General features: G+C 41.0%; 1 protein-coding gene across 1 annotated transcript in view; it reads right to left on the reverse strand.

Annotated features, from left to right (window-relative positions):
* ptdss2 (phosphatidylserine synthase 2) overlaps nucleotides 1-21,296 on the reverse strand; it is a 93,386-nt gene that overhangs the window by 52,882 nt on the left and 19,208 nt on the right. The window contains exons 3-4 of the mRNA XM_072591976.1: nucleotides 18,565-18,647; nucleotides 12,490-12,557 (exon numbers count right to left, since the gene is read on the reverse strand). Of these exons, the coding sequence (XP_072448077.1) occupies nucleotides 12,490-12,557; nucleotides 18,565-18,647 (151 nt within the window). The remainder of the gene's footprint in view (nucleotides 1-12,489; nucleotides 12,558-18,564; nucleotides 18,648-21,296) is intronic.

The raw sequence follows: 21,296 nt of genomic DNA on the forward strand, positions 1-21,296 counted from the left end.
CAGAAATTGAGGTTTCGATTAAGAAAAAGGAAGAGGCTTATAGCAGAGATCGAGTGAATCCTTAAAAGAGTACAAAGGCAGTAGGAGTATACTTAAGAGGGAAATCAGGAGGGCAAAAAAAGGGGACATGAGATAGCTTTGGGTTCAGAAGAATAATGTATAAATACATTAAGGACAAAAAGGTAACTAGGGAGAGAATAGGGCCCTTCAGAGATCAGCAAGGCAGTCTGTGTGTGGAACCGCAGGAAATGGGGGAAGACACCAAACGAGGATTTTGCATCAGTGTTTACTGTGGAGAAGGACATGGAAGATATAGAATGTGGGGAAAAAGATGGTGACATCTTGAAAAAAAAACCGTCCATATTACAGGTGCTGGATATCTGAAAATGCACAAATGTGGATAAATCCCCAGGACATCATATGTACCGTAGAGGTTTGTGGGAAGCTAGGGAAGTGATTTCTGGGCGCCTTGCCGAGATATTTGTATATTCGATAGTCACAGGTGAGATGCTTGAAGACTGAAGGTAGGCTAGCATGGTGCTACTATTTAAGAAAGGTGATAAAGAAAAGCCACAGTCCGGTGAGCCTGACATCGGTGGTGGGCAGGTTGTTGGAGGGAATCCTGAGGGCCAGGATTTACATGTTTTTGGAAAGGCAAGGACTGAATATGGATAGTCAACATGGCTTTGTGAGTGGAAAATCATATCTGAGTTTTTTTTAAAGTAGTAACAAAGAGAATTGGTGAGGGCAGAGAGGTGGACGTGATCTATATGGACTTCAGTAAGGCGTTCAACAAGGTTCCTCATGGTAGACTGGTTAGCTAGTTTAGAGTTCATGGAATACAGGGAGATCTAGCTATTTGGATCCAGAACTGGCTCAAAGGTAAAAGACAGAGGGTGGTAGTGGAGGGTTGCCTTTCTGATTGGAGGCCTGTGACCAGTGGAGTGCCACAAGGGTCGGTGCTGGGTCCACTGCTTTTCATCATTTATATAAATCATTTGGATGTGAGCATAGGTGGTATAGTCAGTAAGTTTGCAATGAGAGCAAAGAAGGTTACTTAAGAGTACAACGGGATCTTGATCAGATGGGCCAATGAGCCGAGGAGTGGCAGAAGTTTAATTTAGATAAATGTGAGGTGCTGCATTTTGGAAAGGCAAATCAGAGCAGGATTTATACATTGGGAGAAAGTGAGGAATGCAGACGCTGGAGACCAGAGTTGAAAAGTGTGGTGCTGGAAAAACACAGCAGGCCAGGCAGCATCCAAGGAGCAGGAGAATCGATGTTTCAGGCATAAGCCCTTCTTCAGGATTTATACATTTAATGGTAAGATCCTAGGGAGTGTTGTTGAACAAAGAGACCTTGGAGTGCAAGTTCATAGTTCCTTGAAAGTAGAGTCACTAGTAGACAGGATAGTGAATGCAGTGTTTGGTAGGCTTCCTTTATTGCTCAGAGCATAGAGTATAGGAGTTGGGAGGTCATGTTGAGACTGTATTGGACACTGGTTAGGCCACTTTTGGAATATTGTGTGTAATTCTGGTCTCCCTCCTATAGGGAGGATATTGTGAAACTTGAAATAGTTCAGCAAAGATTTACGAGGATGTTGCCAGGGTTGGAGGATTTGAGCTACAGGGAGAAGATGAATAGGTTGGGGCTGTTTTCTCTGTAGCAGAGATTGGCGGGGGGGGAAAGGAGAGGTATACAGGTAAATAGACAAGGTATTTGTCCTGGGGTGGGGGAGTCCAGAACTAGTGGGCATAGGTTTAGGGTGAGGGGAAAAACTTGAAGAGGGACATAAGGGGCAACCTTTTCACGCAGAGGGTGGTGTGTGTATGGAATGAGCTACCAGAGGAAGTGGTGGAGGCTGGTACAATAACAATATTTAAAAGGCATCTGGATGGGTATATGAATAGGAAGGGTCGAGAGGGTTATGGTCCAAATTCTGGCAAATGGGACTAGATTAGGATGGAATATCTGGTCAGCATGGATGAGTTAAACTGAAGGATCTGTTTCCGTGCTGTACATCTCTAAGTTGACGAAACTCTTTTCAACACATCATCCAAATCCGTAAACTCTTCCTTCCAGTCAGTATAATTGTGTGGGAACATTACCAGTTCAAGTTCCCCTCCAAGTCACACATCTCGACTTGCAAACATGCAATTTTTCTTCATTGTCCTTGAAGCCCTTGCTGAAGTGGTCAAAGAAAACAGTTCACTACTAATTTCTCAATGACAATTAGGGATGAGTAAAAATGCTGCCCTTGCCAAAGATGTTCACATTCCACGAATGAAAAAGTTTTTAGGAGTAGCTCACTCAACTAAAATTTTAGAGACTCACTAGAAGTCAGTTGTGCCTATATTGTTCTCTTTCAGATGTTGTGGCATGAGCAGAAGTTTTGCTTGTGCTCTACTCTGTAGGCAGGGGTGCACCTGACTATGGAACATGAAATAGCCCTGTCAAAAATTGATGTTTCACAGCACAAAGCTTCCAATTAAAATATCAAGATGAGTTACTGATTCAGACCCATCACTCACTCTATAAACAGCATCTTGATCTTCAACTACAATAGCCAACTACTCCTGACCAAAGTCTTTTTTTTTGAGATAGCAGTTGGCCAGCTGGACAAAAAAGGACAAAATACAGCAACAAATATTGAATTGCCAAATTACTGTCAACTCAAGAGTCAGTTCCAGAAAAACTTCAACCAGTGACCCTGGTGATGTTGGTGACATTAGTTTAAACTCAAAACTGCAAGGCTATTATTAGCATGAGGGAAGGAAATCAAATTATTCCTGAAAAGAAATACTTCACAATTTAACTCACGTTGTTCAACTGATGAGGCAAGGGAGGTGGTAGAGAACTTTACCAGTGTAGTATTGATCTGACCGCAATTTTTTTTCTTTTAACATTAATTGCAATGCAATATCTTGTTTTGTATTCCTAGTTATCTGGAGATGCAGATTCTGTTCCCTTTAACAGTTTCCAAAATTAATTTAAAGCCAACAGAGATGAGACTCACCAACCATCAAATTAAACTACGTGAAGTGATTCTGTGAATCCCTACGGTGTACAAGAAGGCTATTCAGCCCACGGTGATCCTCTGAAGAGCATCCTACCCAGACCCACACTCTACCAGCCTATACCCGTAATCCCGCTTAACCCATGGTTAATCCACCTAGCCAGCAGTTCAGAGGACGTTTTTGGGCAATTTACCACAGCCAAACCACCTTATTTTCACATCTTTGGACTGTGGGAGGAAACTTGAGCACCCAGAGGAAACCCACACAGATATGGTGAGAACGTGCAAACGCCACACAGACAGCCATGGTTCCAGAGATGAAAGAAACATTGTAATCAAGTGAGCCCAAACTTATTCTTTCCCAGCAATATACAGACCTGTGCTAACGAAGAAATCAAAGAATCCCTGTTTATCAGTACAAAATGGAAATGGCCGTAAGTAGTGATGCCCAGAATTTCATTTGTCCACCAATTTCATCCAGCACAGATAACAATAAGCCTATTGCCTGCTTTCAACTAATTATTCACCATTTTAAAGCCAAAAACAAGTTTTTAAAAAATTGCAAGGTGCAATGCCAGGCAGTGGCGTTCGGCTCATCTGGAAATAGGTTGAAATTATTTACAAGGTGGGTAAATTATTTAGCTTTGAATAGTATTATTCTTCCCCATATGAAAAGCAACTGATTTTATCATTTGCTTGTAAATCCTCAACTCTAGTTACCCATAGGGGTCAGATATCAGTATACTCTTCATGGGATACGTTTGCTCCATATGCCAATGCATTGTCTTTCCTCAAAACACCTGGGGTGGTTGTAGTTTAATCCTCAGCTTGTTGAAATCATATTTCATGCGAGTACACATAAGGAAGCCACAAGCAGCAGCATATGGGTGAATCTGTAAATCCTCACTGAAAATTTAGGTCACCAGGGAATAAGGCTTACGAGAGTACAGAACTGCACAACTAATCTTTTGTAGTCATAAAATAATACAACACAGGGGTGGACACTTCACACATTATGTTAGCTCTGTGAAAGCATTGTCCAATTAGGCTTACTCTTTTCTTTCCTCATAATCCGGAGTTTTCTTTTCACTTACGAAAACCACTACTGAATCTGCTCCCATCCCTTTTTCAAGCATCACAAGGCAGATCATCACATAGAAGCACAATTAGGCCATGCAGCTCTTTGGGTCTGCTCCACCGTTCAACAACAGCCAGTAGGTTACTGAACCCCATTCTCCTACGTTCTCCTCAAAACCTTTTGCTCTCTTAACTAATCTAGAGCCTATCCATTTTAAATACAGTCAATTTCTTGGCCTCCAGAACCTTCAAGTTCTGGTGTGTGTGTGTAATGGTGTGTGTGGAGGTGCAGGTGAATTTGCAACAGATATCGAAGGATCCATTGGGCCTTTGGGGGGTGGGGGTGGGGGTGGGGGTGGGGGTGGGGGTGGGGGGGGTGTGGTGAAAGAGGGGGAGGTGTGGGCACAAGTTTTGCACTTCTTGCGGTTGCAGGGGAAGGTGCCAGGAGTGGAGGTTGGGTTGGTGGGGGGCATGGACCTGACGAGGGAGTCGCAGAGGGAGTGGTCTCTCCTGAATGCTGATAGGGGTGGAGAGGGAAATATATCCCTGGTGGTGGGGTCTGCCTGGAGGTGACGGAAATGACGGAGGATGATACAATGTATCCAGAGGTTGGTGGGGTAGGTGAGGACCAGTGGGGCTCTGTCCTGGTGGCGATTAGAGGGGCGGGGTTCAAGGGCAGAGGTGCGGGAAGTGGAGGAGATGCGTTGGAGAGCGTGCTGTAGTAGCGAGTTTGTCCTGTTCAAGGACCACGCCGGCCCCATGACCAGATCATAGCTCCCAGCCCTGCCGTATTTTCACTATCCCTCCAGAACTCCCCCTCTCTGAGGATGAATGATCAGTCCTCAGCAGAGGCCTCACCTTCATCCCCCTATGCTCCCGGATCAATTAGTTCGACATGCGGCTAGATATCGAGCATTTCTTCGGCTGCCTTCGCCTCTGCACCTACTTCTTCAACAAGGACTCTCGCCCACCCTCTGACGACCCCTTCTCCTACATCCACCTGGACATCCCATGCTGGCCTCTTACCCGCCCTCGATCTCTTCATATCCAACTGCCGCCGCGACACTGACCGCCTCAACCTGTCCACCCCCCCTCACCCACTCCAACCTCTCACCTTCACAACACGCAGCCCTCCACTCCCTCTGCTCCAACCCCAACCTCACCATCAAACCGGCAGACAAGGGAGGCACAGTGGTAGTTTGGTGCACCAATCTTAACACCACTGAAGCTAGACACCAACTCGCAGACACGTCCTCCTACTGCCCCTTGACCATGACCCCACCTCAAATCACCAAACAATCATCTCCCAGACCATCCATAACCTCATCACCTCAAGGGATCTCCCAACCACCACCTCCAACCTCATAGTATCACAATCCCGCACCCCCCATTTCTACCTCCTACCCAAAATCCACAAACCTGACTGCCCCGGCCAACCCATTGTCTCAGCCTGCTCCTGCCCTACCGAACTCATCTCTGCATACCTCGACACGGTCCTGTCCCCCTTAGTCCAAGAACTCCCCACCCATGTTCGGGACATCACCCACGCCCTCCAGCTCCTCCATGATTTTCGCTTGCCCGGCCCCCAACGTCTTGTCTTCACGATGGACATCCAGTCCCTATACACTTCCATCCCCCATCACGAGGGCCTCCAAGCCCTCTGCTTCTTCCTCTCCCGCCGACCCAACCAGTACCCTTCCACTGATACCCTCCTTCAACTGACTGAACTGGTCCTCACTCTGAACAACTTCTCCTTCCAATCCACACACTTCCTCCAAACCAAAGGAGTAGCCATGGGCACCCGCATGGGCTCCAGCTATGCCTGCCTCTTCGTCGGATATGTGGAACAGTCCATCTTCCGCAGCTATACCGGCACCACCTTTTCCTCTGCTACATCAATGATTGGATTGGCGCTACCTCGTGCTCCCATGACGAGGTTGAACAGTTCATCCACTTTACTAACACCTTCCATCCCTACCTCAAATTTACCTGGACCATCGCAGACTCCTCTCTCCCCTTCCTAGACCTCTCCATTTCTATCTCGGGCGACCGACTCAACACATATTTACTACAAGCCAACCGACTCCCACAGCTACCTAGATTACACCTCCTCCCACCCTGCCCCCTGTAAAAACCCATCCCATATTGCCAATTCCTCCACCTCATCTGCTCCCAGGAGGACCAATTCCACTACCGAACAACTCAAATGCCCTCCTTCTTCAAAGACCGCAATTTCCCCTCCGACATGGTCAACGACGTTCTCCACCACATCTCCTCCACCTCCGCCCTTGAACCCCACCCCTCCAATCGCCACCAGGACAGAACCCCACTGGTCCTCACCTTCCACCCCACCAACCTCCGGATACATTGTATCATCCTCCATCAGTTCCACCACCTCCAGACAGACCCCACCACCAGGGATATATTTCCCTCTCCACCCCTATCAGCATTCAGGAGAGACCACTCCCTCCGCGACTCCCTCATCAGGTCCACACCCCTCACCAACCCAACCTCCACTCCTGGCACCTTCCCCTGCAACCGCAAGAAGTGCAAAACTTGCACCCACACCTCCCCCCCCCCAAGGCCCCAATGGATCCTTCTATATTCGTCACAAATTCACCTGCACCTCCACACACATCATTTACTGTATCCGCTGCACCCAATGTGGTCTCCTCTACATTGGGGAGACAGGCCGCCTACTTGCGGAACGTTTCAGGGAACACCTCTGGGACACCCGCACCAACCAACCCAACTGCCCCGTGGCTGAACACTTTAGCTCCCCCTCCCACTCCGCCAATGACATGCAGGTCCTTGGCCTCCTCCATCGCCAGACCCTGGCCACATGATGACTGGAGGAAGAGCGCCTCACCTTCTGCCTAGGAACCCTCCAACCACACAGGATGAATGTAGATTTCTCCAGCTTCCTCATTTCCCCTCCACCCACCTTATCTCAGTCCCAACCCTCGGATTCAGCACCGCCCTCTTGACCTGCAATCTTCTTCCCGACCTCTCCACACCCACCCCCTCTCCGGCCTATCGCCCTCACCCTCACCTCTTTCCACATATTGTACATGTAGTAAATATGAAATAAAAACAAAAGCAAGTTCTGCATCATCAGGAGCAAGGTACAAAATTATGAAGCAGAACCTCAAAAGATTTGTATCATTCCCTGAGCCACTGCTAACTGGTATTGGGCAAATTAGATTAGAGAGATTAATGCATGATTCAAAATGGTAGGTCTGGTTTGTGGAGCACTTGCATTAGTACTTGATAAAGTGGGATCTGTACCAAGAGAATAGTTGACATGTGAATCATGCCGGAGCCAATCTTCTTGCCAATCATAAAATTAAAGCAGCAGAAAGGATTTCAATTCAAGAGTGGGGCAAGGGATCAAATTTGGGAAGATGTGGTAAACCAAAGGTTAGAGTCAAGGGCAAAGAGAAAGGTATTAGTACAGAAAGGGGGCAAGAAAACAAATGTAAGAGTCAAGCAACACAAGACTAGAATTTAGATTTAAAGCAAAGCAATAAAATTATAGACTCTATGTGAATGCTCATCCAATTCAAAACAAAACTGATGAACTGAACATGAAAATAGAAATGAATAGTTACAAATCTGTTAGTTTTTACAGGGGTATGTTTGCAGGGTGACAAGTTGGATTCTGAATCTTGGAAGGGTACAGCATATTTGACAGTAAACTAGGAGAAGGCAGAGGGGTGGTTCTGCTAGTCAATGGCATTAACACAGTAGAATCATGAATTGAATATGAAAATTATATTTGACTAATCTATTGATGTTCTTTGATCCAGTACCTGCTCTGGATAAAAGGGGAATCAGTGGATGGTATTGTACTTAAATTTCCAGAAGTTATTTGAAAAGGTCCTGCAAAGGTTACTGCAAAAAATAAGTGCTCATGACGTGAAGAATGGAAGTTCCTCAATTTTGAAATTCTCATCCAAGTTTGCAAATCCTTTCATGGCCTTGACCTTCCCTACTTCTAATTTCTTCTAATTCTACAATGCTCAGAGTTCTTGGCTTGTCTAATTCTAGCTTCTTGAACAGTTCTCATTTTCTACTCTAACATGATTGACTTTGTCTTCATTTGCTAGGGCAAAAAGTACATAACATCTTCTCTAAACCTCACTGCCTTGCTCCTCCTTTAAGACACTTCAGAAAATCTATTCCTGGGAGCAAGCTTTTGGCCACCTGGCTAAAGTAGTCAAGCTAACAATATTAAGTTACATCACCAAATCAGTGTGCATATATCGGAGGTTGTAACACTGAGTTATAACATGCTCTGTCGGGAGTACTGCTTAACTTAGTCCTTGGAGACAATGCAGAGGACAGCCAAGAGGCTTCACAGGCTGGGAAAATTCAGGTTATCCAACCTTGGAAGAATTACTGGCCTTTTAACAAAGGAAACAAAAACATCAAAGTATATGAATTGCAACAGGGAACAGCAAAGATAAATCCAGAGCATTAATTAACTTAAAATATCAACACACTTTTACAAGGCAACTTGGAAGAGAAATCAGGAAACACTTCAAGTAGGTTGAATAAAAATCTACAATAGCCTTCAGAAAAATGCAGAAAAAGCAATAGCTCTTCAACAAATTTGTATACTCTTAGATGCTATGTTAAGGAGATAGAAGAGAACACTAGGGTTTCTATGGATGAATGAACTTGACAGAGTGAATGGTCTTGTCTTCATTATCAAAAGTACCCTATATTTTGAGTGCAGTGCTCTCTCAACAGGTTAGTTACAAAAATATTGAGCATAAGCATCAGACATCATAAAAGCCGCAGAATTGGGTAATTTAGGCGATAGAGATGAAGAAAACAGTACTTATCCATTAGCTCAGATCCATGCAGATTTCTCAGACACTACACATGCAGCTGTGAAGAACATACTTGTATTTGTGATGTCCCACAAACACAAGAGCTTACGAATGATGAAGTTTGCATACAACTCTAGGCTACTAAACTAGTTTTCTTCTATTCCCCACTGGAGGTACCAAGTAATGCCGATTGTGTTTCTAAGGGAAACCCAGGATTAACTTCACCTGCCTCTCTAAAGCGGATCTCAATTAGCTCAGTGTCCATTTAGAAGTATCACTCAGAAGCTATTAGCAGCAAAAAGATGTAGGTTTTGCTTCCCTCTTCGAATCTCAATACTATCAATGAAGTCAAGATATTGTTACATGAATAATTATGGTCTATCATCTGGTCAAAGATCAGCTTTGAGATAGAGTACTATACTAATGGCTGGTTGCTTTCAAGAGCAATTTTTGACTCTATTGATTTACAGACTCTGGTTAATCAGGTTTTGTTAACACGTGTTACTTCATAAATAATTACTTATTCAACTTACAATTGAAACAAGAAAACATTTATGGAATTTTATAGTTCTCGCTAGTAAGATTCAGACCGTTAACTCCTGGTACAATGGTCAATTCAATCACAGGTTTCAGTCTTGTAAATTTCATTGAGGTACTAGGGATCCTGAGGACCATGTTGTAATCAATTAGTCAAATCAACATGAATCACGAAGTTATGCCTCACTACAATGCACTATTCATCTAGCTTCAATATTACCAGCTCAACCCTAGAGCACATTATGCTTGATAAGAAAGTTTTCATAAAAGTCTGCACAAGTTAGAGAGATCAGCAAATTAACAAAAATGCTGACATGAGAATGGTAAAGACGCACCAGCAAAATGGATAAAGCTACACGAAGCATTCTATTTGAATTATACTTACAGTAAAGAACGATGACAGAGGGAACACACAATCGCCTTCTTTCCAGTGTCCAAAATCAACACTCGGGTCAGATGCAGCACAAATGACCAGATATAAAGTGACAGGGGACTATATTACATTTAAATGCAAATCCCTGTCTCACTAAACCAAGCTAACACAACAGTCTCTTAACACCGTCTATGTTAAATTATACATTAGTTTTAAATTGGTGGCTTTGTATGCAATTAGTTTTGATGAAGTTTCAATTACAAAGAGAAATTTAAAATAATCCAAGTCTCATATGAAAACATTGGTGTGAGAACCCACTACTTACAAACTAATCAAATAACAATTTAGTAATAAGTAGTTATGCAAAACATGAAAAGGTTTTGGAATATTCCAGCCCTTGAATTAAACTTTGTAGGATCGTTAACCAATTACTTATATTAAGACTGAATCTAAAACGAGAAATATGCTCATCAATATATAGGTGAAATTAATAACAATTGCCTTATTAAATCAGAACAGCTCATCTTCAAAGTCATCCCTAATATATGATTAGATTAGATTGTCTACAGTGTGGAAACAGGCCCTTCGACCCAACAAGTCCACACCGCCCCTCTGAAGAGAAACCCACCCAAATTCATTCCCCTACCCAATATTTACCCATGACTTAACACACCTAACACTGTGGGCAATTTTGTATGACCAATTCACCTGACCCGCACATCTTTGGATTGTGGGAGGAAACCGGAGCACTCGGAGGAAACCCATGCAGACATAAGGAGAATGTGCAAACTCCACACAGACAGGCGGGAACCGAACCCAGGACCCTGGTGCTGTGAGGCAGAAGTGCGAACCGCTGAGCCACCGTGCTGCCCATAAATGAACATAATGATGCACATGTATGCAATTATATGCTTGTACAGATAAGGCAGATGGAAATCATGATTTGGATAGAGAAGCAAAAAACATTCAATCATGTTTTTCACTAAACATATTTATAGCATGTGGAAAAAACTGAAAAGTCACGAACTTGCTTAGGCCTCAGCAATTCGCAATCTAATGCAATGATTTGGATGTCAGGATCAAATGTAATACTTCCAAGCTTGCTGATGACCATAAACTAATGTGGAAATGTGAGTTGTAAGGAGGATACAAGAGACTTCAAAAAGGGATTTATACAGGTTTGTAAGTGTGTTAGAACATGGCAGCTGGAAGCAAATATGTGCTGGCCTTTTCAGTACAGAAATAAAGTACATCTAACTGCACCTGTATACAGCTAGGCTGAGATAGCACCTGGAGTACTCTGTGCAGTTTTAGTCTCCTAATTTAAGGGAAACGGTCATTTTAATCAACCTATTCCAACATGTTTTGTCACACCTCCAGTGCAGGTGGGTCTTGAGGGAGTACAATAAAGGTGCACCTGACTGACTTCCAGCATGGTGGGATTGTTTTCTAAGGAGAGATTAAGGAGACGACGCCAATGTTCGCTGAAGCTTTGAAGAATGAGATTGGATCTCATTGAAGTGTGCACAATTCTTAAAGGGATCAGAGTTTCCTTGGCTGGGAGTTCTGAGAACCAGAAACAGAGTCTAAAGATAAGAAGGAGACTATTTAGTAGGAGATGAAGATGGAATTCTTTTCTTTGGGGAGGGGGGGGGGGGGGGGGAGGGTGCAGAGGGAGAGAGGGAGGTGGAAGAATTTTAATACAAATGCATCCATCTTGACAACCCCATCATCTTTTCCTTCAATTCAGACTCTGCCCTAGAGAGCTATGGTAGCTCACTCATTGAGTATATTCAATACTGAGATTGATAGATTGCCAAATATTAAAAGGTATCAAGGGATATGAGAAAACTGGCACTAAAGTAGAAATACAGCCACAAATCGACTTATATGCCAGAGCAGGCTCAATGGGGTTAGTAGTCTACATCCACTTCTATTTCCTTTTTCTCTAACTTCAGTGCTAATATTTCACCCAAATATTACTGTATTTTTAAAATGTTTCATCAGACAGAGCTCCTACAGAAATCTCAACAGACTTTCAATCCAGGAATAATTAAATTGAATTGGAGGTTGAGACATGAAGGCAAGTGGATAACAAATATTCAAATTTCAGATTTAAATGCCCCTATTCCGTCATTAATTCAAGAGCCGGCCTGCCAGCCAAATTAAGAGACAGTGCCAAACCTTTGTAGAAAATCAATACAAAAAGGTGCAATTCAAGAGAAGAACACACAAGATAAAGTTTTTAGCTAAATGTTACAATGCATATTCAACTGTGGCCTTGACTATTATACCAGGCTTTTCAGAAGCATTTGGATATTAATAACAAATAAGTAGCGCAGTTGAAATCTTGAGACAACACATTTGTATTTGCAATCATCAGCAACCAGATTGGCAATGGCATTCATAAATGGAAGCACAGTTCAAAGTAGTGATTGTATTTCACAGCTCAGCACAAAACAATATGAACAATGAGTCCCCACAAAAACATCCATTGTGGAGTTTGGAGATATCATCAACACCAGTGTTTACCATAACTAGGAAGAACAAAACTTTGCTTGGATAGAGAGATCTATTCTGTAAACATATGGAAGCAGTTTTGTGGAAATAATTAAAGACATTTGAGTGAACAATGACTGTTCCCTTACCTGAAAAAGTATGAAGATAAGGAACAGTTCGTACACAACACTGACACATAACCAGAACCTCCAGTATGCTGTAAGAGAGAAATTTTCAATTTTAGATTATGTTGATACAGATACAATGGGCCAAATGGCCTCCTCCTGCACCGCAACACGACTGTGATATCATAAAACATATCAATATATTCAGAAATATATTGCCTGAGAACTGACGAGTTCTATTTCACAATTGGTTGTCAGAGTAAATCAGATCAGCCACAGCCTTCCACCACATCAATACTTAAGCAAACACCACAACCTTCTCTATCGTTTTGAAGTAGTTCGTTTTAAAAAAGATTTTATAAGAAGTCTGATAATCAGTGCCTGATGTGAGTGAAAAGCTGCACTGTTATTCCAAACACTCAATACATTAATGGAAATTGGTGAGGTATTGTCTCACAGGGAGGATAATGAATAGCCTTAAAAGAAAGTCAGTGTCTGGGTTATCCAACCAAAGGCCCTAGAATTACATCTACCACCCAGGTTCTGGTAATATGGTGCTTGTAGAATCAGAACTAAACCTACAATTGGAATAAACATGGGGATAGACATCTTGGATTCATCTGTTAGTTTCTATTAACACCCAGAAACACGAGATCCCTGAATTTCATCCCTCAGTGTCTGAATCGAGAGAAAAGATAATGGGGTTGTCAAGGTGGATGCATACATGTTAAGATAAACTCTTTCATGTTCATATGGAGGACACTATATAGAAGGAACTGATGACTCCATCTTTCAGATTGTGAAATATTACATAAATAAGGATTATGGGACAGTTAATATAAGACTTTAAACAGCAAGGATTGGTCTTTTTAAAAATGTAACAAATCACAAAAGTAGTCTGACCATAAAGCTGCAATGATTTCCTACCTCACCTCAAATTCAAACTCCTCATCCCACATCACTTAGTCCCTCCCTCTCTTGCCCAACAGTCTCTGCATGCCTACAACACTGATTTCTACATTCCTCCAACTCTGGCCTCTATAGCTTTCATAAGTCCCTGGGCCCCACCATTGATCACTATGCCTTGAGCTGCCAAGATCATAAATTTAGGAATTCCCTCCAAAAGTCTCTTCACAGCCCTCTAGAAAAGCTTTGAAAGCTAAATCTTCAGCAATGGTCTTAGTAATCTGTCCTAATATCACTGCAGCTCAGTGTCACACATTGTTTGGTATCCCTCCTAAGAGACACATTTATCAGGTTTTAGGAGCTACTGGATTACAAATTGTTGTAAAAAGGGAACCCTCCCAAAACAAACAATAACACATGGATCAACATGGCCAACATTTCTTTACCTTTCCTTACAGGCAGGAAGAACAAAACTAGTTGCCTATAGTCTCCAACTGTACAACACTAACCTGCTTTCTAATACTGCATATTTATACACAGTGGCAGCTGTGCAATATTCCAGAAAATAAACTTTTAAAAATTCCCCTCTCACTAAGTTTCAGAAGCCAGACTGTTGTCTTTGCAAAAGACAAATGGTACTCCAGAAATAAACTTCTCTGAAAAATAAGTTGCAGTATAGATGCATTTACTCAAATCCAGGTCTCAAAAAAATTGTAAGTGTTCAAAAACTGGATATTTTTCTCGCAGAACAGAGTAAGCTCGGGAATGAAAAGATCATCCTTCACTTCATTCCAGAACACTGAACCAGTCAACATTATGAACATAGTGTCTACAATGCATTTAAATGATTACAATGCTTTAAGATTTGCCTCGCCACTGGACCTCCCTATTTTCTCCACACAAAGCTACCTGCTGTGCTGGTGGAAACATTCTGAACGCACTTTCGGGAAAGGATCAGAAATCAGATTCTCTGTTTCTGTTCTTGCAGGCCAAACAAACAAATATGGTTTTTTTCAACATGAATCATTCCACTGTAAGATAACAGATATTTAAAAATCTACACAATGTTTAAATCTTTCATGTGTCTGCCTATAATGGCTATGAGCAGTCCCTTTGCTGTGATCCGCATCCTGGTTATTTTTATGACACTCATGATCATTACAGAGTTTGCAGTCAATTAGAAGCTTATGAGCCAGAAAAATCAAAATCCAACAAGATCTAATCATGAGAATGCTGGACTTGGGACACTGTACCTGTGGTGTTTAAGAAATTATTTTTAAAAATGTAAAATCTATTAAAATAGTTTTAATCAAGAGGAAATTCCCACAGAACAGATAAACTCCAATCCAGTCCAAATCCCACCACTAATTTATGCCTCCTACTTGACTTTTTTAAAAACCATGGCTACTTCAGCAAGATATTACATTGTAGGAATGTGCTTTGACATGAAGTATTTTTATTATATTGAAACTATAAATGAGAGTAGGATGTTTGAAATTTAATTATATATGAAAATTTGCCAAAGTAATGATGACATTCACCATTGAACGTGGGCTTTCTGGGCAACAGAATCAATTCTAGGACCTGGTCATTTGGCCAACTCTGCTTTTGGAGGAGGGATTATATAATAAGAATTATTATACTGCACAAAAGTAGAATGTTATATTAACTATAATTAGATCCATAATTAACAAAATGTTAATATGCACTCAGGACAGGTCAACAAATAGATAGATGTTCAGGAGTAGGGAAGAGTCAGCAAGGCATCTTTTAGTGGTTAATGAACCGGTTTGTGTGTCCACACCAGTAATATTAACCTCTCTGTTCTCTCAACAGATGCTGCCTAATCTGCAGCACGTTTGATGCAGGATATTCGATTTCCAGTGTATTTGTTATATATTTCATGTATCAGCCAGAGCCTTTTGCAAAGGTCTTAGAGATGGTCATCGTCTGACCAGGGTATGGAGGAACTCTCAGAAATGTTACAAGTTATTTTTAAAAATTGACTAAACAGGAACATGGTTAATGATGGAGTGAGGTGCTCCCATTTATTATTAGTTTTGTATGTTTTTTTTCAATGTATAGATAAAATATGTTGGTACTTCAGACCTCAACTTATATTGAAAAGAAAAGTGTCCATAGAACATCCCATCAACTTTTAAAAATGATTACAGGCGTGTTTTATCAAATTATTTAAAGATTCTAGATTCCTCGTCCTGGTGTACAAATGTAGCATTTACCTCCCATCAATAAATGATTAATTGTAAATGATCACCCATGTTTGTACCTTCTAACGTGCCACTCACCAGTCCCAACAGAAAAAGTAGCATTAATGCAATGTGCCAATCAACATGCCTTTTAAATTTTTGTAGCATGCGACTTATTTGCCCAAATATACTAATCTCTTTTTGTTTAAGTGCATATATGTGCTAAGTTAAAGGAACTAATTTGTATGCAGTCCGTGCAAGAAATTCCAAACTGCTGCATTAATTGGAGGGAACATTGGTGCCATACCAATACATGTCATAAATAAAAGAGGACATGCATTTGGCAAAACCCTTGCAGGTAAAAACCCAACATAACAGTTTAGATGTAATCTGTATCTTCAACTGCATCTGAATTGCAAAGGCTGTTGTCTGTAATTGATGCATCCTATAGGATGGAAACTGGCTCGATATGTATCTCAAATTGCTTTAAAAAACACAAATGTGGCAATGTCAAACATTGTCCAGTACTTTTGACACACAAAAATTAATCTGAACATCACTATGACATCTTCATTGTAGCTTACTTTAGATGACTAACAATTACAATTTTAAAGTGAAGAGACTTCAAGGGGAGCAGTGATTCCCATGGAATCTTGCTGGCTTCTCTCAACACCAGGTCTCTCGGGCCATTGTATAGTGGAGCTGTGCTCCTTAGTTATTTGTGGCTTTCCGAACCCTCTTTGTGATCAGTGGGGTGTCAGCTGTCGCTGGACTTGCTTCATTTCCTCCCCTCTCTCTTTCTCTCGGTGTGGTGCTTGTCAGTACTATTGAGTTGAATAATGGCTTGTAACTGCTGGGAAAGAAATAGCTGTGTATTGCCCAGTCTGAGGTGTGAAACTGTCCAGATGGAGTTCAGCAACTCTCATGGATGGTTCAGCTGACTGAGGGCCGCACTCTGCTCCCTTAGGGAAGAAGGGTGGTGCTGTCAAGTTCAACACTGCAGGAAGGAGAAAAAAAAAGTGATGGAACTGGGGGTGAGGAAAAGGAGAATGATAGAAAAGAAGAGGGGAGAAAAGGAGGAAAGATAGGGATGGGAAGAGAAGTGGTTGAGAGGGCAAGGAGTGGTGGGATGGGAGAAGAGAAAAGAAGTGGGATGAGAGGGAGAAAAGCAGCGGTGGATCGAGAGGAGGGATGGAGCAGTAGGGTTGGGGAGCAGTGGTCTGTGAACAACCCAGGGTGTGACAGCACATGGACGTTTTCAAGTTATCTGAACTGAAGAGAGATTTAGGCCAACAGAAGTCATTAAAATGTCTCAGTTAATCCAAGGAAAAGAATTGGGATATGTCAAGAAATTAAAGAGTTGAGATAGGAGTGATGTGCCTCTTGGATTGATTATCTGAAAATGGTTAATGTTCAGAAACGCAATGAAACTGTCTTTGCTATTTATGTTAAGATCTTTTTAACTTGTCATTTATATAAAAGCTGAAAGAACTGCAGATACTGTAACAGTTCTGAGGAAGGGTCACTACAGCCAAAATGTTAACTGACTTCTCTTCACAGATGCTGCCAGACCTGCTGAGCCTTTCCAGAAATGTTGTTCCTTTCCTTTGTTTAAAAAAAAAACATTTGCTGCTTTAGGTATAGATGCTCAGTGACCAACTGCCATGGTAACCAACTGTAAAATTAAACATATTGTCTACCAAGCCACCAATATCAGCTGGAATCATAGAACATAAAAGAGAGAATACAGCACAGTACAGGCCCTTCAGCCTTCAATGTTGTGCCGACCTTTTATCTAAAATCAAACTAACCTATATATCCTTCATTTTACTATCATCCATGGCCTATCCAAGAGTCACTTAAATATTCTTAATAGATCTGATTCTATCACCACTGCTGGCAGTGCATTCCATGCACCCACCACCCTCTGTGTAAAGAGCCTACGTCTGACATTTCCCTAAACCTTCCTCCTTCCACCCTAGGGAAGGTCTCTGGCTACCTATTCTATCTATATTTCTCACCATCTTGTACACCTGTATTGAGTCACCTCTCGTCCTCCTTCGCTCTAATGAGAAAAGCCTTAGCTCCTTCAACATTTCTTCATGAGACATGCCCTCCAGTCCAGGCAGCATCTTGGTAAAGGTCCTCTGCACCCTCTGTAAAGCTTCCATATGCCAGTGTTTAATTCAAAGACATTCCTCTTCCAAAATTGCCTACCTTGAATAGGTTCTGTTATGCTCTCTGATGCCATCTTCAACTCAAAGAACAGTTATGTTGCACTTGAAATACAAGTTTGTTTCACTTTCCACAGATGTTGTCACTCCTGCTGAGTTTCTCCTACACTGTTTTTATTTCAGATCTCCAACATCCGCAGTATTTTGCTTTTGTGTAACAAGTTAGTGACAGTCATTAAATCCTCCAACCTTAGCCCTTTACTTTGCCTGATTTACCTATCAATACTCACTGAACTTGATTGGTTAAGCCTGGGTGTGGAGACAGAGAAAAACTTTGTAAAGGATAATTAAGAGGTTCAGTTTCTTCCTAACCAAGACCTGTAAAGACTGCAGAGTAGGAACAGGTAACTACTTGTACATCTTAGAGAACGAGTAGGACAAGAGATTTGGCATCAAGATATCCTGCAAATGTCTGCACTTAATCCTCACAATGGAACTTTAGATTGTGGCTGCACCATTGCAATTTTGTCTGAGGTAGTGAAAATACTGTTTTCAGTGTTGCCTTGCTTGGTATCAAATCAACTTGATATGGAATGACAGTGTAATATACTAAACTAGATGATTGACACAGTACATTTATAGTCTTTCTACAGAGGCCCTTCCAACTGATTTTATTTTGGATTGTGAGACAGTGTATTATGCAAGTAAAATACTTTGAACGTTCATTATACTTGCAGGACTTAGTTTTAAAAATAGACGACATATAGTCAAAGAAAGACGGACAGAGCCATTATGAAATTGCAGTACTGTACCTGGATGAGGTCTGGAAAATGGCCCATCTTTTGCTTGAGTGACTCCAAAACAAAGGAATACAAGAATGCTGGCAACAATCCCTCTGTAAATCAAAAAGTAAAATGTAGAATCATTCAAGATTTCTGAATTAAAAGCATCTTCAAAGTTGCATCCTTTTCATAAAAGTATTTGTCAAATTCAAATTTTAGCTTTATAAAATGAATATTAACTTTCCTGTTACAAACTATGATACCTAAGCCAGTTTGGCAATAACTACTATGTTGAATGTCCCCTTATATACCAAAAATGGTTCCAGTCAGCAACTGGAGTAAGATAAACAGGCCAGTGGACGACTGTAATCAGATTGAAAAATTTGTGTTTCTAGTCTGTAGTGTGGTTTCCCAGGGTTGAAGAGGTTCCAGAATTTTCCACAAATAAATTTGAGCCACCTCTACCCCATGCCCCACCTCAAATATTCTTGGAATCTCCTTGTTAATCAGGGCAGCTCTACAAATCAGGAAGAGTCAATTCATTCGCACACACCCAATATTCAATGATTCTTACTACTTCCTTCCCCCAGTCGCATGCACTCTTATCATTTGTTTCTTTTGCTAACAGGAAAAATTAAAAAAAGGAAAGGAAAATTGGCAGAAAGTCTCTAAGGTTTTGTTTTTATTTAAGTTGAGAGTGAAGCCTCTGCAATTATTGCTCTTTCTCATCAAGGTGAACCCTACAGACTCAGATGTCAATTGCCACAGTAGTGGAACACATCCGGATATCAAGCAATACATTTTTTTTCATTACTGTAAAGTTAAGGGGATAGTAAATAACATTACATGAATGTTAACTTAAAGGCATTTTCAAAGCTGTACATAAAACCTCAAATAAAATTCAGAGTATTATCCACTAACATTCAATTATGTTCACTATTTACACATGGACATAAAGAAAGCTTTGAACCAATATGTACAAATGGCCTAAACTGGTTTTGTTCACATATGGAGCAATAATCTTCAACCTCAAATGTTTGGTACTACTGTGTACATCCAAATATGTGGTAACAGGGTAATACTTCAACACTAGTTTTGGCTCATTAAATAATGCAGTATACTACAGCACAAAAGAAAACCTTAAAAGGATTATACAGATCAGAATCTAATACTTGTGGATGACGTATGAGAAGACAGGTAGGTGCATAAGATTTGCTCGCTTGCAACAACAGAGGATTTTGAGTAAAGATAATTTAACTTTGGTGGAACTAACGAACTGACTCAGTGACTTCAGTAAATACCTTCAACTTAATCAGCTGGATGAAGTACATATTTTACATTTAGAACTGTCATTAACTACAGAAACTTGCCTTTATGTGCCTTCCTCCCTTAGCGTTGGACTATGTCTCAGGCTGTTTCACAGTAGTTAAAAACTGATGCAGAGCCAAATAAGGATATATTAAAACAGGCAACTAAAGCCTTGGGCAAACAGGTAAGTTTTAAAAAGTGATTTAAAAGTGAGACAGGTGGAAGAGACTGAAAGATATGGATACCAGTGAAAACTGCCCAGCTCCTAGGAGGAAAGGGTGCCCATTCTTACGGCCTTAGTTCAATTCACTGCAATAATATGATTAAAACTGCATTTGCTGAATAATCCTGCTTTAGTGTCCTTACAGTGCTCGGTGAAGATAACCTTCTAGTGTCACCATGTTGCTGATAAACAACTTGCCTTTTAAAGTGTCCATGTTATTCGCAATCCTTTTTATGCTTAAAATGTCTGAGAGATAAGAGGTGGGGACACAGCTCTCGTCAATTCGGAAGTTTTAATAGATCTAGTTGCTGTACACTCATGATGTGAAAAATGAAGGAATAAATTAATTTCCCTCCAGATTGAGGGGGATCATCATTCAACAAGCAATTGTGTGCCAAAGTGAATTTGTTTTTTTTACAGCAACAGAAGGAAAATTAAACACATTAGCTAATTCAAGGGCTTTCCACTTTCATCAAAGCCTGTGCTTTATAAATGTTCTTTCTTCTACTGAAACAGAGTCACAAAAAAAATAAGTGTTTCACCATGAAAATTCAACCACATTGCTATGAACCATAAATCATTCCTCATATAGTTTAGAGACTCCACTGCTAACACGTTAAAATATTGTGTGTTAAGAGTATCTCGACAATGATTGTACAGACCAAATCAGCAATTATTTATAACACCAGAGCACTGGATTTACTAGTTTATGGATAAATGCAAATCTATGTACTGGTCAAGTAAATGCACACTGCAAATGATTTTATGTGGGCTTGCTCAGGTAGAACGTTTACAAACACATCAAAAAGAAGTAAAAATATAATTCAAGATTACGCAGCTGAATAGTTGCATATAAATAAATGCAAACCACTGTTTGAATCTCCGATCAAAATGAGTACACAGCATGCAAAGGCAGGAAAGGTAAAAGAAAAGGATCTCACGTTAATAAGGCTAAAATGTTTATGCTACAAACAATGAAATGGCAGAGCTTTCAATATGACAGCTTTTTTGTTTGAACTAGCCAAAAATATATATGACGACAGATGTGGATGGCACAATTGATGCATGCCTTCTAGTAAAGCCAAAACTGTTCAAGTAATATCAGACTTTGTTTTCACATTCTTCAAACAGAACAGCATTTAAGATTACAAGGAACATAAACTTATTCAGATGAAAATCCTAGCATGACTAACTGGGTTGCCACAAAGTTACTTTCCAGATGCAGAAACAG

Source organism: Chiloscyllium punctatum, chromosome 22 (genome assembly GCF_047496795.1).
Source record: "Chiloscyllium punctatum isolate Juve2018m chromosome 22, sChiPun1.3, whole genome shotgun sequence".
Classification (NCBI taxonomy): Eukaryota; Metazoa; Chordata; class Chondrichthyes; order Orectolobiformes; family Hemiscylliidae; genus Chiloscyllium; species Chiloscyllium punctatum.